The following is a 17,269-nucleotide window of genomic DNA, read 5'->3' on the forward strand; positions in this document are numbered from 1 at the left end:
CTGGGACCCTAGGACAGGGCAGGCAGAGTCCCCTGCAGGGGACGCTGTAACCTGGATCCCAGAGCAGAGCTGGACAAAGTCCCCACAGGTGACAGTGTGACCAACCATCCTGGGGACAGAGGTCCTCAGGACAGGCTGGAGTGGTGAGGGAGGGTATGTGTTCCCTGGTGGCTGTCCAGAGGTGGTGTGCAGAGCTTCCTCAGGGCTCCAGCGAACCCCAAGGGACTGGGGACCCCGAGCCTGCTGGCTCAGCCACGGTTGCTCTGACTTGGGTCTAGTGCTGGGGCCTCGGGCCTGGTCTCTGTGTCCACCCAGCCAGGCACACAGGTGACACAGCGCTCAGTCTTCGCGGAGAGGACTGGGTGGAGGTTTCTTGGGGCAGGTTAAGGTTCAGACACGTTTGGGGAATGGAGACTGAGGCAGTGCCTGGGCAATTGGCAGGGACAGCTCCAGCACACAGAGGGCCAGGGGAGGGTCCAGGACAGAGCTGGGTGGGGCATGGTGGTCTCTGGCTTCTCGCCACCCCAGGCCCAGGGCCTCCACCTCTTGCACCTTTCAGGATAAGAAGCGTGAGCACCCCACCTTCCTCCTGGGACTCACCCTCAAGGGAATGCATATCTATCAGGTGAGAGAGGGACTGGCCCCTTCCTGGAGGCCCGCCCTGGCTGCCCTCCTGGATCAGTGCCTCTGTCTTGCAGGAGGTGAGCCACGCTCCGCAGCTGCTGCATGACTTGCCCTGGCCCTGCATCAGGAAGCTGGCCTTTCTGGTGGGTGTCTTCAAGAGCCTTCAACACTCTAGAGCCCCGGGGCAGATGCAGGCTCCCTTTCTCCTGGCTCCCGACAGCCCCGGATGCTCTGGACATGCTCACCCTCGCAGCAGTGCTGGCATGGCCCTGAGGGGACTGGGCGAGTAGCCTGATGCCCTTCTCATTCCATGTGACTGCTGTCTCCCGAGTGGGTCCTAGAGGCACACCTGTGCCGCCTCTGCCCCTCTCATCCGGCCCCAGAGCTGTCACCCTGGGCCCCCTGTGACTGTGAGAGTGAGGGCCACTGGGTAGAATGGACAGGGAGACTCAGCCCTTTAGGTCCCACCCTGGACACTTGCACCCTCACCCAGCCAAGGCAGGGGTCTGCATAGAGGGCTGCCTTCTCATGGCTAAGGTCAGACAGCCTCCTGATCACAGTGACCACAGAGTTCCGTTTGCTCACGGAAGTCAAATCTTTAAAGGGGACCTTGGCCATTGCCCAGTTAGAGGGCCCTGTGATGTCTTTCCTATGGCTGGAAGGGTTTTTCAATGTATAAAGCCACATCTATTGTCCCTTCTGTCTACTCAGGGAAAGAAGCTGGAGATCCAGCCCGCTGGGCTGCCCGCATCCCGGAAGCTGGTTTTCTACACGGGTTTTCCCTGGCGCTCCCGGCACCTGCTCCGGCTGCTCCGCTCCAGCCACCAGTTCTACCTCAGTGTGAAGCCCCTGCTGCAGCGGCTGCAGCTGCTGGATGAGGCTGAAGGTGGGCACCTCCCCGCGGGGGTCTGGGCACCTAGCAGATAGCTGCTCACCCCTCTGAGGGGTGGAGATGAAGCAGATTGTCCCTAGAACTTGCCCAGGACCTGGGGCACCCACTCTGGGCTCAGCAAAAGGGTTCTCCCATAATGACCAGTGGCCTCTCAGCTCCTGTCCCCCAGATGCTCCAGGTGAAGGTGATGGTGACCTGAGCAGAAGCCTAGAGATGGGGGTGGGGTGCAGGCAAGGTGAGGGCTGCTCAGCTCTGCCTGGGCTCCGGAAGCCCCCTTTCCAACTCCTCACATCGTCCCTTGTGCAGAATCAAGGCCACGTGAAGACCTGGCTGCAGTGCTGTGCCAGGCCTGGTCTCACTCTCCCAGTCTTCACCTGGGGGCTGTTCTGTGTCCTTAGAGAGCACCGGGAGACAGTCACGTGTGCACACTGCAGTTACAGAGCACGGGTGGGCGTGTGTGTGAGCTCGTGTGTGTCTGCATAGGGGGGTGAGCTTGCACAGATGAGTTTGTCCCTGTGTAATGAGGCAGCCCTAGGGGACACCTGCCCTCAGAACAGGCTGACAGTCTGTTCTCTCCCACCCAGCCCTGTCCTGGGTGGCCGTGACATCAGGGATGCTCAGGACGAGCCTGTAGCCTGAGACAGCGAGAAAGCCCCGGGAAAAGCCTTATGGGGCATGTCCCCGAGGCCAGGCCTTCCTCCACGCCTGCGCTCCGCCTGCCTGCAAACCCAGCTCTACATCTGTCCCCCACACCCTGCAGAGAAAAAGCGCTACCAAGAGGCCTACATCGGCGACCCACTGGAACTGGACCCAGAGCTGGCCAGCAGGCACAGGAGGAACACTGGCCTGCACCACCACCACCGCCTCTCGCTCAGCTCTGCTGACAGCCATGGCAGTGCCCACACACTGGGCACAGAGGCCGACTCTCAGCATGCAGAATCTGGGGAGGTGTCTGTGGATGAGCCCATAGCGGCCGAGGGCCTCTGCAGGAAGATGCCGTCCATCAGCTTCAGGGACAGCGGGGGCAGCAAAGGTGGGCTGAGAAGAATGAGGTAGCAAAGAGCCTGGCCTGCCCCAAGTGCCAGACTGCTGGGAGAGGCCAGGCTGCGTGTCACAGTGACTCTCTGGGAACATGCCCGAATGTACCACCCAGGGCCACCTGGTGTCACCTAAGGCCAGCCAGAGTCATCTGGGGTTGCCCAGGGTCGGCAGATCTGTCACTAACCAGTGTCCACTGCTGGGCTTCACCTCTGATGTCTGGACCAAGTTTTGGTGTAGACCCAGTAGAAGTGACCACAGCACCCCCCTGGCCTGGAGAAGTCTGTTCTGACATTGGAGCAGACAAGGCCACAGGACAGGGAGGGCTACTGGGGAGAAGTGGCCACCACGACCCAGGCCTGGCTTCTCCCCAGCCTCAACACAGATGTGCCCTGGGCAGGCTGGGGCCCCAGCTCTGTGGGGAGGTCCTGGGCCTCCTGGGGCTGCTCACCTTCCTCTCCTGATGGAGCCAGGTGGGGCAAGGAGAGGGGTCCTGTGTCAGGTGGAACCCGATGCCCTGGGCTCTCTGGGACACACAGGACCACCTCGCAGTGGACACTGTGTGAGATCACAGACCACCTCGCCTGCTGGCCACGAGGAGTCAGGGCTCCAGGACACAGCACTGGGGCGGGCGGCTGCAGGACGGGCCCTGCCAGCCCCCGCTCAGGCCCCTTCCTCCTCCTTAGCCTCCTGCTCGGAGCCCTTCACAGTGGTGCAGGTCCCGCTGGCCAGGACCAGAGGCCAGAGCACCGAGGTCCTACACAAGGTAGGGCCCCCTAGGTCCAGGTTGGGCAGTGTGGCCTGCATGTGACCCATGTGTGGCCCACAGGTGGCCATGTATGTGACTGTCCCCATTCTTCCCTCCATCCCCCTCTGCCACGTGTGGGATCTCTGTGGGACAGCCCTCGGTTGGGCCCACCACCCCTGATGGCCGCAGCAGAGACCAGCCAGGGGCTGTGTGATGGGGCAGAGGACCTGGCGGTGCAGGGTGGTGGGGTGGGGAGGCGCAGCAGGGTTGAAGCAGAGCTGCTGCTGCTGGGGTCAGGGGCCTCCAGCGCCTGGAGCAGAGCACCCTGGCAGGGGCAGGTGGGGGCCAGGCCAGGCAGTGGGAGCCCTGCAGGGGTCCAGTCCTCCGGCCAGAGGCAGAGCACACCCAGCAGGGAGCACAGGCTTGTGACAGCAGCTGGGCTAGCACCCGCTGCTGAGTAAAGAGCTGTGGGTGGCTTCTCCCTGCAGGTCCCGGAGGCGGAGCCCAGCGGCAGGGAGGCCCTGCACAGCCGCAGCCTGGGCCACACGCATCAGCTCCAGCCAGCCCCTCGCCCTGCACCTGCCTCTCACACCTGTGCCTTCAGCTGCGCTCTGGCAGGGCTGCTGGTGCCCCAGGAGGCCAGGGCTGCCCTCTGTGGCAAGAGGTCCATGAACTGTCTCTCCCTGGACCTGCTCAGGGAGGGCATGTCCTTGCAGGAGTTTGTGGTGTAGACACTGTCCACAGGTGCCTCCGTCTGCGCCTGCCAGCCTGAGGGTGGCTCACCCCACACCACTGCCCTGTGGCCAGCCCGGGGCAGGGCGGTCTTGGCCCTTGCCTCTTCTATCTTCCAACCCCCACTTCCTGGCCAGCTTTCAAAGGTCTCCCGCTGTGGGAGGTGTGAAGCCAGCTCGGACGTCAGCCCAGGGTGATGGGGGTCCTCCTCGTGCCTGTCTGTGGCCCATAAGTTCCTTCCCCGAATGATAAGTCAGGGTCTGGACATCCAGCATCCAGGAGAGCCAGGAGTCAGTGGTGTTGGCCCTGGGGCAGCGCAGCAGCCTATGTGAAGGGTGTCTGGCCAGCCTCAGGCCCTGGGGGAGCCTGGCCTCCTGCACTTACACTGTCCGCCCGGGCCCTAAACCCAAAGCTGCAGCTCACCGTTGCACCACTGTGCCATGGCCTCTCCTGGACCTTGCTTTTTGTGATTCTGCTCAGAAGTTCAGGGTCCTGCAGATGCAGGCCTCTCCTGCACTCTGGGCCCAGCTGTCTCCCAGGCCCACCCAGAGACCCTGTCACCTCCTGCACAGACACACCACCAGGTAGACCCCTGCCCTGAGGCTGAGGCCCCTCCCACCCCAGGCCGTGCTCTCTTCCTGAGACATCCCAGCCTGGCCCAGGAGTGCTGTGGTGCCACGGCCCTGCTGGTGGCAGGGAAGGTGCCTTGGTTGGGGCTGCTCCTCTGCCTCATCTGCCTACCACCACAGTGGCCCCTGCCTTCCTCCCAGGAGGCTCCAGGGGCCATAGGCAGGTGGATCCCACGGGTAATTCCACCTTGGTGTCTTCGATGCCTGAAAAGCCCAGAGCGGGGGTTCATTACTGTGGACTCTACACAGGGGCCTGCCAGCATCCTGCTGTCCTGTTTACTTGGACATGTGGACTCGTGTGTCTGTTGGCTAAGCCCTACGTGGTCACTGGGAGCCACAGCGGCTAAAGAACCAAGCACACCCAGAGCCTGGGTTCGTCCTCTCCCGGGGGCTGGGACCAGGCATAACAGTTCTGCAGTGAGTGCCCTCGGGGACTTCTGTCAAGCTGAAGCCTTCATCCCAGGACAGTGTGACGTGCAGGAAAAGACCTGCCCAGAGATCCATGTGCAACTGGGGACTGTGGTGGGAAAGGCACCCAGAGCTGTGAGGACAGCGGCCAGGACCAGACCTCACACGGCTGGCACAGCTGCCTTCCCCAAGATGGGGATGGGAAGGGGTAGAGAAGGGGTTCACCTGGCCTGGGGAGGGTCAGACCAGCTCCCTCCAGAGACGCTCGAGGAGCAAAAGCCCAGCCCACGTAGGGCAGGAACGTGCCCACTGAGGGAGCAGGCGTGGTGAGGGCCTGGACAGGATCCTGCCCACACAAAGATGTCCTCACATGTGCACGCGCACCCCACATGCATCAAGCCCACGCGCAGGTGCAGGAATGCGGAGGACGAGGCAAGCGAGGCTCTCACAAGGGGTCAGGCGAGCTCCCAGCCACCGGCCTCGACTTCCCCGCACTGCAAGTGTCCCGGAGAAAGGGCCCGGGGAAATCCCTCCCAGCACAGCACCCCACAGCTGAGGTGGAGGCAGCATGGCTGAGGGTCACCCTGAGGTCCCTCTGCTCCTCAAGGACTTGCCTGGCCCCCAGCACACCAGCTGGGGCTTGGGTTCCCGTTCACCGACAGGGACGGCATGGCCACTGCGTCTCCTCCTCTTCCCTGGCTGCTGGGGTCGAGGGTTGACCTGTCAGGCCTGGGTCTCACAGCGTCATCAGTGTCACCGTCACCACCAGGGCTCCCAAGGGGCCCTGAGTCCTCTGCTGAGGGTGAGCAGGCACCATGTACCATGAGGCCATGGCTGAGGGTGGGGACCCAATGCCTGCTGTGAGGACAGTGGCCAGGACCAGGGCCTCACACAGTGAGTCCTCCCTGAGTAGCCAGGGTGACCTGTCCAGTCTCCACCCATGGTGGGGTTACCTTTTCGTTCTGGCTACTTCTCCTCGTGTCTGGGATGGGCTGGAGCCCCGGCTGGTCTCTGCCAGCCCTCCCAGAGCTGGTCATAGCCTCTCTTCAAGACGTCCCCTGCCAGTCCCCTTGGCCCTGCCCTGTGTGTCCTGACTTCTCAGCACAGCTGTGGGCAGCAGCAGAAGGTCACAGGGAGGCCGGGTCCTGCACCCTATGTCCTTCCAGATGGGAGGCAGAGGGGGCCGCTGGCTGACCCAAGAACCCACTTGGGCCCTGTGGGCCTTCTATTTCTGTCCTTCCTCTGGGCCTGGGGCCCATGGAGAGTTGAGCCAAGTGACCTCAACCACCAGGCAGCCCTGCTGCGGCTGCAATCTCTGGTCTGCGAGTGGGTGGAGAGGACACTTAGAGGTCGACGGGTCAGCCCCAGGCCAGGGTCTCACTTCCTGCCTCACCCAGATGCAGCGTGGACCCTCCGCACTCTGACTCCTAGCTGGCACACTCACTTCTTGGGGAGCAGAGCCTGCTCTTGTGTTCCTGTCCTCTGTGCCCTGGTCAGCACCCCCATTGGAGGATGGAGACTGCCAGCTGGAGTCCAGCCCTTCTGGGACAGCCTGCGCAGCTCCATGACAATGCGGCCTGGACAGCTGCTCTGTGGCTGGAGACAGGAGGAGCCGGGCCTCCGGTGCCTTCCAGGGTCCTCCACGCCAAGCAGCAGGGCTCAGGCAGCAGCACGTGCAGCAGCCCCCGAGGCAGGTTAAGCCGTGGGCTCAGCAATGTGCGCATGCAGTTACAGCTTCATAGAATGTGCAGGCGACTTTGCAGCTGTGGGGGGCTGGGACCCCATCCTTTTCCACTGGGCACCACCGCCCTCCTCATCATGGCTGACCACACGGGGCCTGAGGCATGCAGGGGGCTGGTGCAGCCCTGGGGCCACAGCTGCAGACCATCTAACTCGGGCCTGGCGGGAGGCATCCAGGGCTCAGGCCAGGTTTCAGGGGTGGTAAACTTCTGGGACTGGACAGCACAGGGCAGAAGCCATGTCACAGGGTGGGCATGTCCTCCCCAAAGCAGAGTTCCAGGGGGCAGCAGAAACACCTCCCAATCCCGCAGCCCCTTTCTCAGCCCTGGGTCCTCATCCTGTCACCAGTAACCCGGCACAGGGGACATGCCTCAGGCTCACTGCTGGGAGCTGCCCTGCCAAGCCAGGAGAGCCATGTGGTTCAGAGCATGGTTCACAGGACCGGCTGCAAAGGCCCCGGGCTGTGTGTGGCTCGTTACTCAGGCAACCAGTTCATAAAGGTGCTGACTCAGAATCTTGGGATTATTAGTGTTATTTTCCAGGTTTTGAAAGTTGGGATTGGATGGTTTTTAATTTTTCTCTGAACTTCCTTCAGACCTACTTCAGATTTCCCAGCCTTAATTCTTTCCTCCTGGCAGAGGGTGCCCATGACCACCTGGAGGTTGCCGGCCTCAGAGTCAGGCTCAAGCTGGGGATGCTGGTGTCAGACCCTCTGGTCACAGGGCTGACTCCCAGGGACATGTGTCGTGCCCAGCTCTCGGCTCACAGCCCTCCTGCTGGTGAATGGAGGCCCCTGGCTGCCGGACAGGCCTCAGACTGGAGCTCCTTTGGGCTCCTCACCTGCCCAAGCCTCCATGGCCCCCATGGCTTGCCACTTCCCCAGCAGCCCTTGGCCTGGGTGCTGGCCTGCACCTAACACTGCCCGTGCCCGACTCCTGTGGACCTGCTGGGGCTGCTGGCAGCATGTGGCTTCTCCCATCTGCCCTTTGCTGCTGTCACCATGTGCACCTGAAGTCAGCAGCCAAGGTTCAGGCTCAGTAGAAACTGGAGTCACCATCACAGAGCATCTGGGACCACGGGCAGTGTCCCGAACGGTATGATTTCCCTGGTGCTGGGGCCTGCTCTTCTGGGTGCCAGAGGCTGCGAGGCCTGAGTGGTGCTGGAGCAGAAGGAAGAGGCCCTCTGGAGCAGGGTGGGGACATCACCCAGCATGCAGGGCCAGCTGACTCCCAGGCTGACCTCGGCCACCCACAAGGGACTCAGGATGGGCACCACTCTGGGAGGTGTGATGGGGTTGTGACCAGACCAATCCCCATTGTGGAGACAGGTCCATGAAGCGATGCCCCTGGCCCAGAGACAGGGCCCTGGAGGTCGGTGGCCACCTGGCTGCAGCCTCGCCTGGCACATGGCTTCTCATGAGAGGTGGCCTGCAGGCACCTGGTCTCTGGGGAGGCTCCTGTCATGCAGTCTCAGCTTGGCTCCTACAGCCAATCACGGGCACAGAAATTGTTCAGGCAGAGACACGTCTGGGGCCTGGACACCCAGGCCCAAGGCCCAGGCCAACTGGACTCTGGTCAAGGGCCTCTTCCTGCTTGCCATGGCCTCACGCAGTAGAAGGGGTGAGGACCCCTGGGACCTCTAATAACATTATTAATCCTGTTGTGGCCCTCTACCTCCTAACCCAGTCACCTGCCAAACCCCAGCCTCCCAGCCCTCGTCACCTTGGCAAGAAGAGCTCTGGGGACACATTTTATCTGCAGCTTGTGGAATGACGGACTATTTTTGCACTTGGGGGCAGGACACGCCTGGGGGAACGTGGCTGTCCCGCCCAGCTCTGCAGTCTCCCAGGGCAGGAGCTTCACGTGTCCACTGTGGCATCTCCAATGCCCAGAACACAGCTGGACATGAAGTAGGCATCCAGGGAATGGATGTGTGCTGACCGTGTGGCTCTTGACATACCAGAGCTGGGGCCGAGGCTGGAGGCTGGCAGTGGGACAAAGCCCTGCCAAGGCACAGCTGCAGTCCGACACCCACTTGCCGGACCACGTGCCCACTCTCGCTCCCCCCGGGGCCGCGTGCACTAAGGCGGTGTCACCCAGCCCACTGGATACTGCAGCAGACGCCACATGTCCTGGAGGAAGGGGACACGATGAGGCAGTGGTCAGCTGGGCCTCGTCCTGAGCAGACAGCTTGCTGGCACCCCCAGTGACATGGGGGGGCCAGAATCCATTTCCTCTTTCTCCCCAAGGCAGCGCGTCCCTTTCTGCTGACAAAGCAGGGCTGGAGCCTGGCTCTGTCTTACCCTGCCAGTCGCAGAATACACAGGCACACGGCCTCTTTGAGGGTCACTGGCCCCTGGCTTCAACCCTGTGCTGACCAAGCCCTGTCCACCCCTCCAGGTTAGCAGTTTTCCTCTGGCTCTTAGGCCTGCTGTCCCACACACTCTGTGTCGTGGGAATCATCCCTCACAGGCTTGGGCATGAGATAGAATGGGGTGACCACAAGGGGACAGCACAGCACCCGTGTCCTCCCCAGTGTCGCTGACCTCCTCCACACTCTGCTCAGAGCCAGGTCCTCAGGGAACCTCCCCAGCAGAGGCACTGGACCCCTCACGTCCTGTCCTCGTGGTCACTCAGTGGTCAGGAAGTCTCTGCCTCCCCTCATGGTCCATCCCTCAACGCAGCCGTTACGTGCTTCTTAAGCTGCTGCTGAATCCTTTTCTTCCAACAAATCGGCATAAAGCATCTTTAAAACCAGGGACCTCAGACCTCCCACAGGTTTGAAGAGAGTAGGGTGCAACTCCGGCCTTGCATGAAGGAGCTCCCAGAGGGCCCACAGGGGTCAGAGCTGAGGGTCAGCCTCTGGCCATGTTACGTTCCCCTGGGCAGGCTATCTTTGGGATGTGTGCCACTCTGTTGCCACCCAGAACGGGGCTCCTTGCCCTCCCGGAGATGTGTGGGGACACACTGCAGCTGCCCGCTGCTGGGTGTCGGGCTGAAGCTGGGGATACACACTGTACCCCAGGTTTCCTGTGCTGCCCGAGTCACTGCTAGGCACTGAGTCATCTACGGGCAGCAGATCCAGAGAGGCCTGGGCCTCCCTGTCTGAGGACTGACACCCACGTCCTGTGCACACTCCATATTCAGTGTTAAGCAGGGTCTGCACTGACCCAAATCCAGTTCAGCCTTGCACCAGTCCCGAGAGCCTCTCACCTGAAGTCAGGCCTGTCCAGGGTCAAGGGAGGTACAGGGGCCTCATTGTCTCCGGTCACACCTCCTCCCACCCATGGCTGAGTGAGGGCCAGCCTACTCCCGACACCACCAGACCTGGTTCTTTCATGTGTGTGTGTGGGGGGTACTTGAGGGTCCTGGGAACTATGAGACTCACTCCCCTTTAATATTCTCCCTGCAGCCTCCCCCATGGAGCATACAGTTCCTGCTCATGGCCTTCCCCGGCAGGAGTCCCTCCTGGGCAGGGGCCTCCCCAGATGGATGGCCAGATGGTGGCCCACCCTCCTGCCCCAGCTAGCCTCTGCTCTCCACATACTTGGGTGGAAAGACAATTCAGGAACCAGCTGGGCTCCCCCCACCCCCTCCTGTTCCACAGAGCCCGGAGCCCCAGCACCAGGGGTTGGGGAAAACACAAAGTGACTTCAGACTGCTCCTCTGACCATTGCTCTGTGTGCCTCTGGGTCTAGCCGTTCCCCACGGGCCTGCGGGCAGGGTCTCCTGCGCTTCTCTGTCAGCCTGGTACAGCGGGGCTCTGCCCAGAAGGTCAGAAACAAGGAAGGCAGCTCTCAGGTTGCAACTGGGTCCTGTGACATGGCTCCCAGCACACGTGGACACCAGCAGTGGGCAGATCACCAGCCCCCTCCAGGCCCTTCTCCTGCCCTGGCACCAAGTCCCCCGATGCTGGGGTTGATTTCCCACACATGGAGCTGCGTGAGTTCAGAGGCTGGTGGACATGAAATGGGCTGTTTCCTCCTCGGTGCCCAGAGCCCTGACTACTCATAGACCCCTGGCCAAGAGCTGGAGATCTCGTCACCTCCCCTGTCACTGTGCCCAGCCTGGGCCCTCTCTTGGCCAGGGAAGCAACGTACAGACACCTTGGGGCGGTGTGCTGTGAGTACTGCACCTGTTCTGCTCCGCCAGGCCTCACTGCCCGTACTGTGCACCCCTGATCTTCACCCCAGCTCACAGACAAGGAAATGGGGCCTTCCCTCTCTGGGACACAAAGCCGGGAGGAGGCAGAGCCCAAGTCTGTCTAGTTCCGAAGCCTGTGCGCAGAGCTCCTGTGTCTGTGGCCTCGTTTGTGTCTAAGGAGGCACAGCACGCAGAGCTGGGCCTCCTGGGGGGCCGTGGGCCTGCTGCACAGACAGCACAGCTCCTCACCCACCTGAGCACCTGCCACCCACCTGCTCCGGGAGGAGGCTCCTTGGACGAGCCGTCCTCTCTCTGGGCCTCCTGTGCCGGGTGACTTGGCCTGAGCTGTGCGGGGATCTCCCAGCCAGCCAGCCACAGGTCCCTGGGGCACAACAGGCTCATCAAATCCAAACACATTTATTCCTCAGGCGCTCACACTAGAAAACAGTGACAGAGAGCACTCTTCCGGGGAAGAGGACTCATCGAGATGCTGAGCCCACGCACGGCTTCCTTACCTGGGCGCAGGAAGGCCTCTTCCCAGCCTGTCCCCGCTCAGCCTGCCGAGCTCGGGCCCCGAACCCCAGGCCCTGCAGTGTCTCGGCCACGTGCTTCTGCCCAGGGGACACACAGAGGATCACCAGGAGCTTCGCATCACCCCCTTAAATAAAAGGAACCAGATGTGAGCTGAGTAGGAGTCATGACAAATGGCATCTATATGTCCCAAAGCACTGGACGGGGTCCGGCTGCCTACACAAAGTCCACTGGCACTTGGAGCAGAGTGCGGTCCCCACAGAGGTGGCAGGTACAGGCCCTGAGGCTGCACCAAGTGCCCTCACCCCACTCAGCAGAGCTGCAGCTCCCACAGCTTGGGGCCCATGGAGCAGGTGGCCCTGCTACTACTGAGTCCAGCGTGATGGAGGGAGAGATGCGAGGCCTTCCCCAAGAGCCCTGAGCCTAGCTGGATGGCGAGGGGTGCACCTCTGAAGGCGCACACCAGCCAGCCCTACCCAAGATTGTGGAGGGCACAAGTGCAGTTGCCACCAAGTGCCAGGGACGTTGGAGAGGGACCTCCCAAAAGCCCAGCAGACTTGGGTGGGCCCAAGGACAATCTGGACCAGGGACAGCTCCCCCAGGCGGAGCTCACAGTGTTCTCTATTCTGGGTTCATCCGAGGGGGACCAACCGATGGTGTCCTGGAGCAGGTGGGTAAGCTTGCTGTTCCGATAAGGCACGTGGCCACGGCGCTCCGACAGGGCACCCAGGACATCTGCCAGGGCTGCGAGGCTCCGGTTGATGAACGAGGTCTCCCTTAGTGCCAGGCCAGTCACCCCAGATGCACCTGCAAAGCACAGAAGCCCCCTCAGCCACCCTGAACTTCAGCAAGCGCCCAGGAGTAAGGAGGCTCTTGGGCGGAGGGCCTCTCGGCAGCTGGTGGGGAGGCACCTCCTGGGAGTCCTTCCAGTGGACTCCGCCATCGCGCCACCATGGTTCCTCCAGGGGCCAGAGCTGCTCCTGGAAACTGAGGAGGAAGAACGTGACCTCTGACTGCCCTGGGGGGACCTCCGATGGCCAGATCTGACAGGGCTTCGAGTCACCTGAGCAGAGGTGCCAGGCTCAGAGCTTCCTGGTGGCCGGTCACAGCCTGGCTGTGGGCACCCCCAGGTGAGGGCTTCTTCCCGCTGCCTGTCTACCCACCTGGCCACCAGCTCCTGCTCACCTGCACACTCACTGCCGGCCAGGTCCACCAGCTGCAGCTTGGCCCGCGCTGGCCTCGCAGAACCCGTGTGGTCCACAGGAAGGGGCTGGAGAGGCAGAGCCTGGGGAGAGGTGCTCCACCCCTTCCCTGCCCCAGCGTGACCCTGCAGGGGGGCTGGATGGTGCTGCTGGCCTGGTGGGAGGGGAGGACAGAGGACAAACGGGCAAGGAGTCAGTGCAGAGGCCTCTGGCAGCTCCACCCTCCCTCCATGCCTCACCCACCAGCGAGAAGCTGGTTCTGCCTCTCTCTTCCTCTTAGAAACAAAATGGGCAGAGGGACAGTCGGTGGGTTCTGTAGGGGACTATAACAAGAAAAGGAGGCGGGTAGCATGCTTCACAGTGGGAAGTCGAACGAATGCCCTGCCCATCCCAAGGAAACTAAATAATGCTTCCTAGTAGTCCAGGTGACGATGGTGACTGGACCCCGGGGAGACCCATGCCCTCCTGGAAATCCATCCGTCAGCTTCACAGAAGCCCGAAGAAGTGCTGTTCCCTTGGGTATGAAGTCTCGCCCTGCGAAGTTCCTGAACAGACTCCACGAGACCCTGGGAGAGCTTATGCTCATCGCACAAAACAGAAAACACAGAGATTTTCGTAGGAGAGCCCAGAACCCCTGCACAGAGGCACCTCTGTGTCTGTGTCTTGTGGCAGCACTCACAGGATCAGCAGAGCTCCCTACATTTCAGGTACCTGGCGCTACCTGGGCCCTACCTGAGCCCAGTCCTGTGCCGGGCAGTAGCTGTGCTGGCTGGTGGAGTGGCTCGAGGAGTGAGTATGCTGCCCCCCGATCTCCCTTGTCCGGGGACCACAATGTGGAGTGTCATTGTGACAAGACGCACCACATCTGTCTACACTGGCCTTCCAGGCAAGAAGGAAATGAGCTGGGGCAGGTCAGCAGGGCTTCCCTGGGGCTGCGTGGGGGGCGGGGCCAGAGCGGGCTCTGCAGGACACACCCTCTGCACTGTGGACTTCCACAGGCCACACGGGGCCTAGCCTTGCCTTGCCCCCTGACGCCCTGCCGTGCACCTGTGCGCAGGCACGTGTAGGCCTCTGTGGCTGGAGTCCAGGAGCTGCTGCTCTGGACGCCGTGGGCCTCTGTGGCATGACACGGCCTTTCTGACACGCCGGGCGTTGTTCTCTCTCCCACTGGGCAGTCCCCTCAGGACGCTGCCCCGCGCCCCCAGGTGCCGCATGCCCGGTTGCCCATGTCCCTAGCAGATGCTTCCTCCCGCCACCTCCCTCTCTCTCCCCAGCCTGGGTCCTAGGGCCTCCTGGTTCAGGTCCCAGATCCCAGGTCGTTGGAGGGTGTGGCTGCAATTCCTGCTCCAGACCCCGCGGTGACCCCGGGATTTTTCCTCTTGGTGGATTTCTATTACTTGAACTGACCCAGCGCCAATAGCAGCTCACCAGTGCTGTCTGAGGGGGGCACCACAGTCAGAGTCACCGTCACCACCAGGTGAGATCTGGAAGAAGCCATGTGCACCAAGGTGGGGTGCCTCGCTCTGAGCTGCAGACCTCCGTGGACAAGTGCCACCAGCTCTGCGGCGCTGGCGACGGCCCTGGCAGGGGAGAAGTGTTAGAGCGCACCCAAGGGCAGGTAGCAAATACCACCAGGCTGGCCCCAGGTCAACACAGCGTGCCACCGCTAACAGACACCGCTCCCAGACATGGGTACAGCAATTCCAGAGGAGTCTGAAGCTGATTTAGGCAAAACAGAACATAAGCAATTAAAAATGACCACTGGTTTCACCAAATCCAAGGTTGGTAACCCCCAGTTCCCATCTTCCTCCACCCATTTCACGCTCACGGACCCGCGTTTTTAGAATATTCTATCAAATTAGATTCATGAGATAAGAGCCCTTGTCAGTGGATCGGGGCTGCTGCTCAGGCTCCGCAGGGAAGGGCTGCATTTTGATCACAGTCCCTCAGCCAACAGCTGAGAGTCTGGGTTACTTCTGCAAACATGTCACCACCAAATGCCTGGCACCTCAGGCTGCTGGAAACAGGACCAGCAGCCAGCACAGCCTTTTCTTGCTGAGTCTGAGTCCCCGGCTGGGCAGCCCCGCCGTGGCCTCAGGCGGGAATTCCTCCTGTCACTCCCTAGTGGTGGGTCAGGTGCTGACCCACACAGGGCTTTCACAAGAGTAACTTGAGAACCCAGGCCATGTGAGGCGTCCACATTCACAAGACGCTGCGTTACTGCGCTCTATAAAGTGCTGATGTTCAATGTGAGGAAGTTCACTGTCCTCCACTGACCGTGGGCAGTGAGGTCCCTTTGTCCGCTTTTCCTCTCCTTCAAGGTGGGGTTGAGGAGGATGGAAGACTCAAGCAGAGGTGGACAGGGGAGTACAGAAGGATGGGGGCTGTGACTTCACCCCAAGATGCCCCACGAGCAGCCCTGCACTCCCGGCCTGTGCCCCCAGGTCTGAGTCTTAAGCAGCCCAGGGCCTCAGAGTGTCGGGCCCAGTGAGCCAGCGCCCCCACACATTGCTAGCTTGCACAACCTATTTTCTTTAGACTAAATAAAGCCAAGGGAAAAAATGTTGCTAGTGACTTATGAGGTGGGAATGTTGCAAATGTCATCTATAAACGCCCAACAATGTCAGCCTGGGGATCCTGAAGAGAACCAGGCCCCCACCCTGAGCTCTGAGATTAAAGCGCCTCGGCTCCCTGGTGACGGTCTCCTTTAAGAGAAGAGCCCGAGGCCCATTTCACTCTTGAGATGGCCTGTGCTCTCTCCCTCCGGTGAGTGCCCCTTGCCTTCCTAAATGAATCTCTGCTATGCCTCTTCCCGACAGGTCCCCAAATTCTTTTTCTGCAACCTATGTCAAGAGCCAACAAAAGCTGAGTTGAGGTCCCTGTCTCCCTCCTGGGCCCCATTGGGTGACAAGATGACACCCATCCCGTGGACTCTGATGAAGACTTTTTAAAAGATACATTTATTCCTATATATTTTTAAAAAGCCTTTTTTCTATTTCTTTCTCTTGTGCTGAGGACTGAACCCAGGGCCCTACATGCACAGGCTGGCATTCCACCACCCAGCTCTACCCCTTTTTCATTTTCAACATATTATCAACATATAAAAATTATTGAACACCTTGATGTTTTGACAGACTTACACATTGTGACACAGTCACAGCATTCCAGCTAATTAACATATCTGTCACCGCTGCACAGTTCCCAGTAAAAAAGGTCACTTTGGGCTGGGGGTGTACCTCAGTGGTGGAGCGCTTGCTTGATACACATAAGGCCCTGGGCTTGCTTGATCCCCAGCACCATGAGAGAGAAGGAAGGAAGGAAGGAAGGGAGGAGGAGGGAAGGAAGGAAGGAAGGAAGGAAGGAAGGAAGGAAGGGAGGGAAGGAGGGAAGGAAGGAAGGAAGGAAGGAAGGGAGGAAGGAGGGAAGGGAGGGAGGGAGGGAGGGAGGGAGGAAGGGAGGAAGGAAGGGAGGGAGGGAAGGGAGGGAGGGAGGAAGGAAAGAAGGGAGGAAGGAAGGAAGGAAGGGAGGGAGGGAAGGAAGGAAGGAAAGAAGGGAGGAAGGAAGGAAGGAAGGAGGGAGGGAGGAAGGGAGGAAGGAAGGAAGGAAAGAAGGAAGGAAGGGAGGAAGGGAGGAAGGGAGGAAGGAGGGAAGGAAGGAAGGAAGGGAGGAAGGAAGGAAGGGAGGAAGGAAGGAAGGGAGGGAGAGAGGGAGGGAGGGAGGGAGGGAGGGAGGAAGGGAGGGAAGGAGGGAAGGAAGGAAGGAAGGAAGGGAGGAAGGGAGGGAGGGAGGAAGGGAGGGAAGGAGGGAAGGAAGAAGGAAGGAAGGAAGGAAGGAAGGAAAGAAGGAAGGAAGGAAGGGAGGGAGGGAGGGAGGGAGGAATGAAGGAAGGGAGGAAGGGAGGGAGGGAGGGAGGGAGGGAGGGAAGGGAGGGAAGGAGGGAAGGAAGGAAGGAAGGAAGGAAGGAAGGAAGGGAGGGAGGGAGGAAGGGAGGAAGGGAGGAAGGGAAGGAGGGAGGGAGGGAGGAAGGAAGGGAAGGAGGGAAGGAAGGAAGGAAGGAAGGAAGGAAGGAAGGAAGGAAAAAAGGAAGGAAGGGAGGAAGGGAGGAAGGGAGGGAGGGAGGAAGGGAGGGAAGGAGGGAAGGAAGGAAGGAAGGAAGGAAGGAAGGGAAGGAAGGAAGGAAGGAAGGGAAGGGAGGAAGGAAGGAAGGGAGGGAGGGAGGGAGGGAGGGAAGGAAGGAAGGAAGGAGAAGGAAGGAAGGAGAGGAAGGAAAAAGGAAGGGAGGGAGGGAGGGGAGGGAGGGAGGGAGGAAGGGAGGGAAGGAGGGAAGGAAGGAAGGAAGGGAGGGAGAGAGGGAGGGAGGGGGAAGGGAGGGAAGGAGGAAGGAAGGAAGGAAGGAAGGAGGGAGGGAGGGAGGGAGGGAGGGAAGGAAGGAAGGAAAGAAGGGAGGAAGGAAGGAAGGAAGGGAGGGAGGGAGGAAGGGAGGAAGGAAGGAAGGAAAGAAGGAAGGAAGGAGGAAGGGAGGAAGGGAGGAAGGAGGGAAGGAAGGAAGGAAGGGAGGAAGGAAGGAAGGGAGAGAAGGAAGG

The 17,269-nt window shown here is 60.9% G+C and overlaps 2 protein-coding genes across 9 annotated transcripts in view; one reads left to right on the forward strand and one right to left on the reverse strand.

The window, feature by feature from the left end:
* The window catches only part of FRMD1 (FERM domain containing 1), a 32,534-nt gene extending 21,018 nt beyond the window's left edge, over positions 1-11,516 (forward strand). For 2 of the 5 annotated variants that reach the window (XM_081294061.1, XM_081294063.1), the window contains 6 exons: positions 560-625; positions 699-767; positions 1,336-1,510; positions 2,277-2,549; positions 3,241-3,320; positions 3,791-4,034. In XM_081294061.1, the coding sequence (XP_081150187.1) occupies positions 560-625; positions 699-767; positions 1,336-1,510; positions 2,277-2,549; positions 3,241-3,320; positions 3,791-4,033 (906 nt within the window). In that variant the 3' untranslated portion in view covers position 4,034. Of the gene's footprint in view, positions 1-559; positions 626-698; positions 768-1,335; positions 1,511-2,276; positions 2,550-3,240; positions 3,321-3,790; positions 7,303-11,381 lie in introns of those variants that run through there. The other 3 variants (XM_081294064.1, XM_081294065.1, XM_081294062.1) reach the window with 3 other exon arrangements.
* Positions 10,079-17,269, reverse strand: part of KIF25 (kinesin family member 25) — a gene marked incomplete at its 3' end in the record, with an annotated part of 31,919 nt that continues 24,728 nt past the window's right edge. The window contains exons 9-13 of one of the 4 annotated variants that reach the window (XM_081294068.1): positions 14,115-14,266; positions 12,670-12,840; positions 12,136-12,291; positions 11,469-11,611; positions 10,079-10,573 (exon numbers count right to left, since the gene is read on the reverse strand). In XM_081294068.1, the coding sequence (XP_081150194.1) occupies positions 10,553-10,573; positions 11,469-11,611; positions 12,136-12,291; positions 12,670-12,840; positions 14,115-14,266 (643 nt within the window). Of the gene's footprint in view, positions 10,574-11,432; positions 11,612-12,135; positions 12,841-14,114; positions 14,406-17,269 lie in introns of those variants that run through there. The other 3 variants (XM_081294067.1, XM_081294069.1, XM_081294066.1) reach the window with 3 other exon arrangements.

The sequence above is a fragment of the Spermophilus citellus genome, assembly GCF_964194105.1.
Source record: "Spermophilus citellus genome assembly, chromosome: 5".
Taxonomy (NCBI): domain Eukaryota; kingdom Metazoa; phylum Chordata; class Mammalia; order Rodentia; family Sciuridae; genus Spermophilus; species Spermophilus citellus.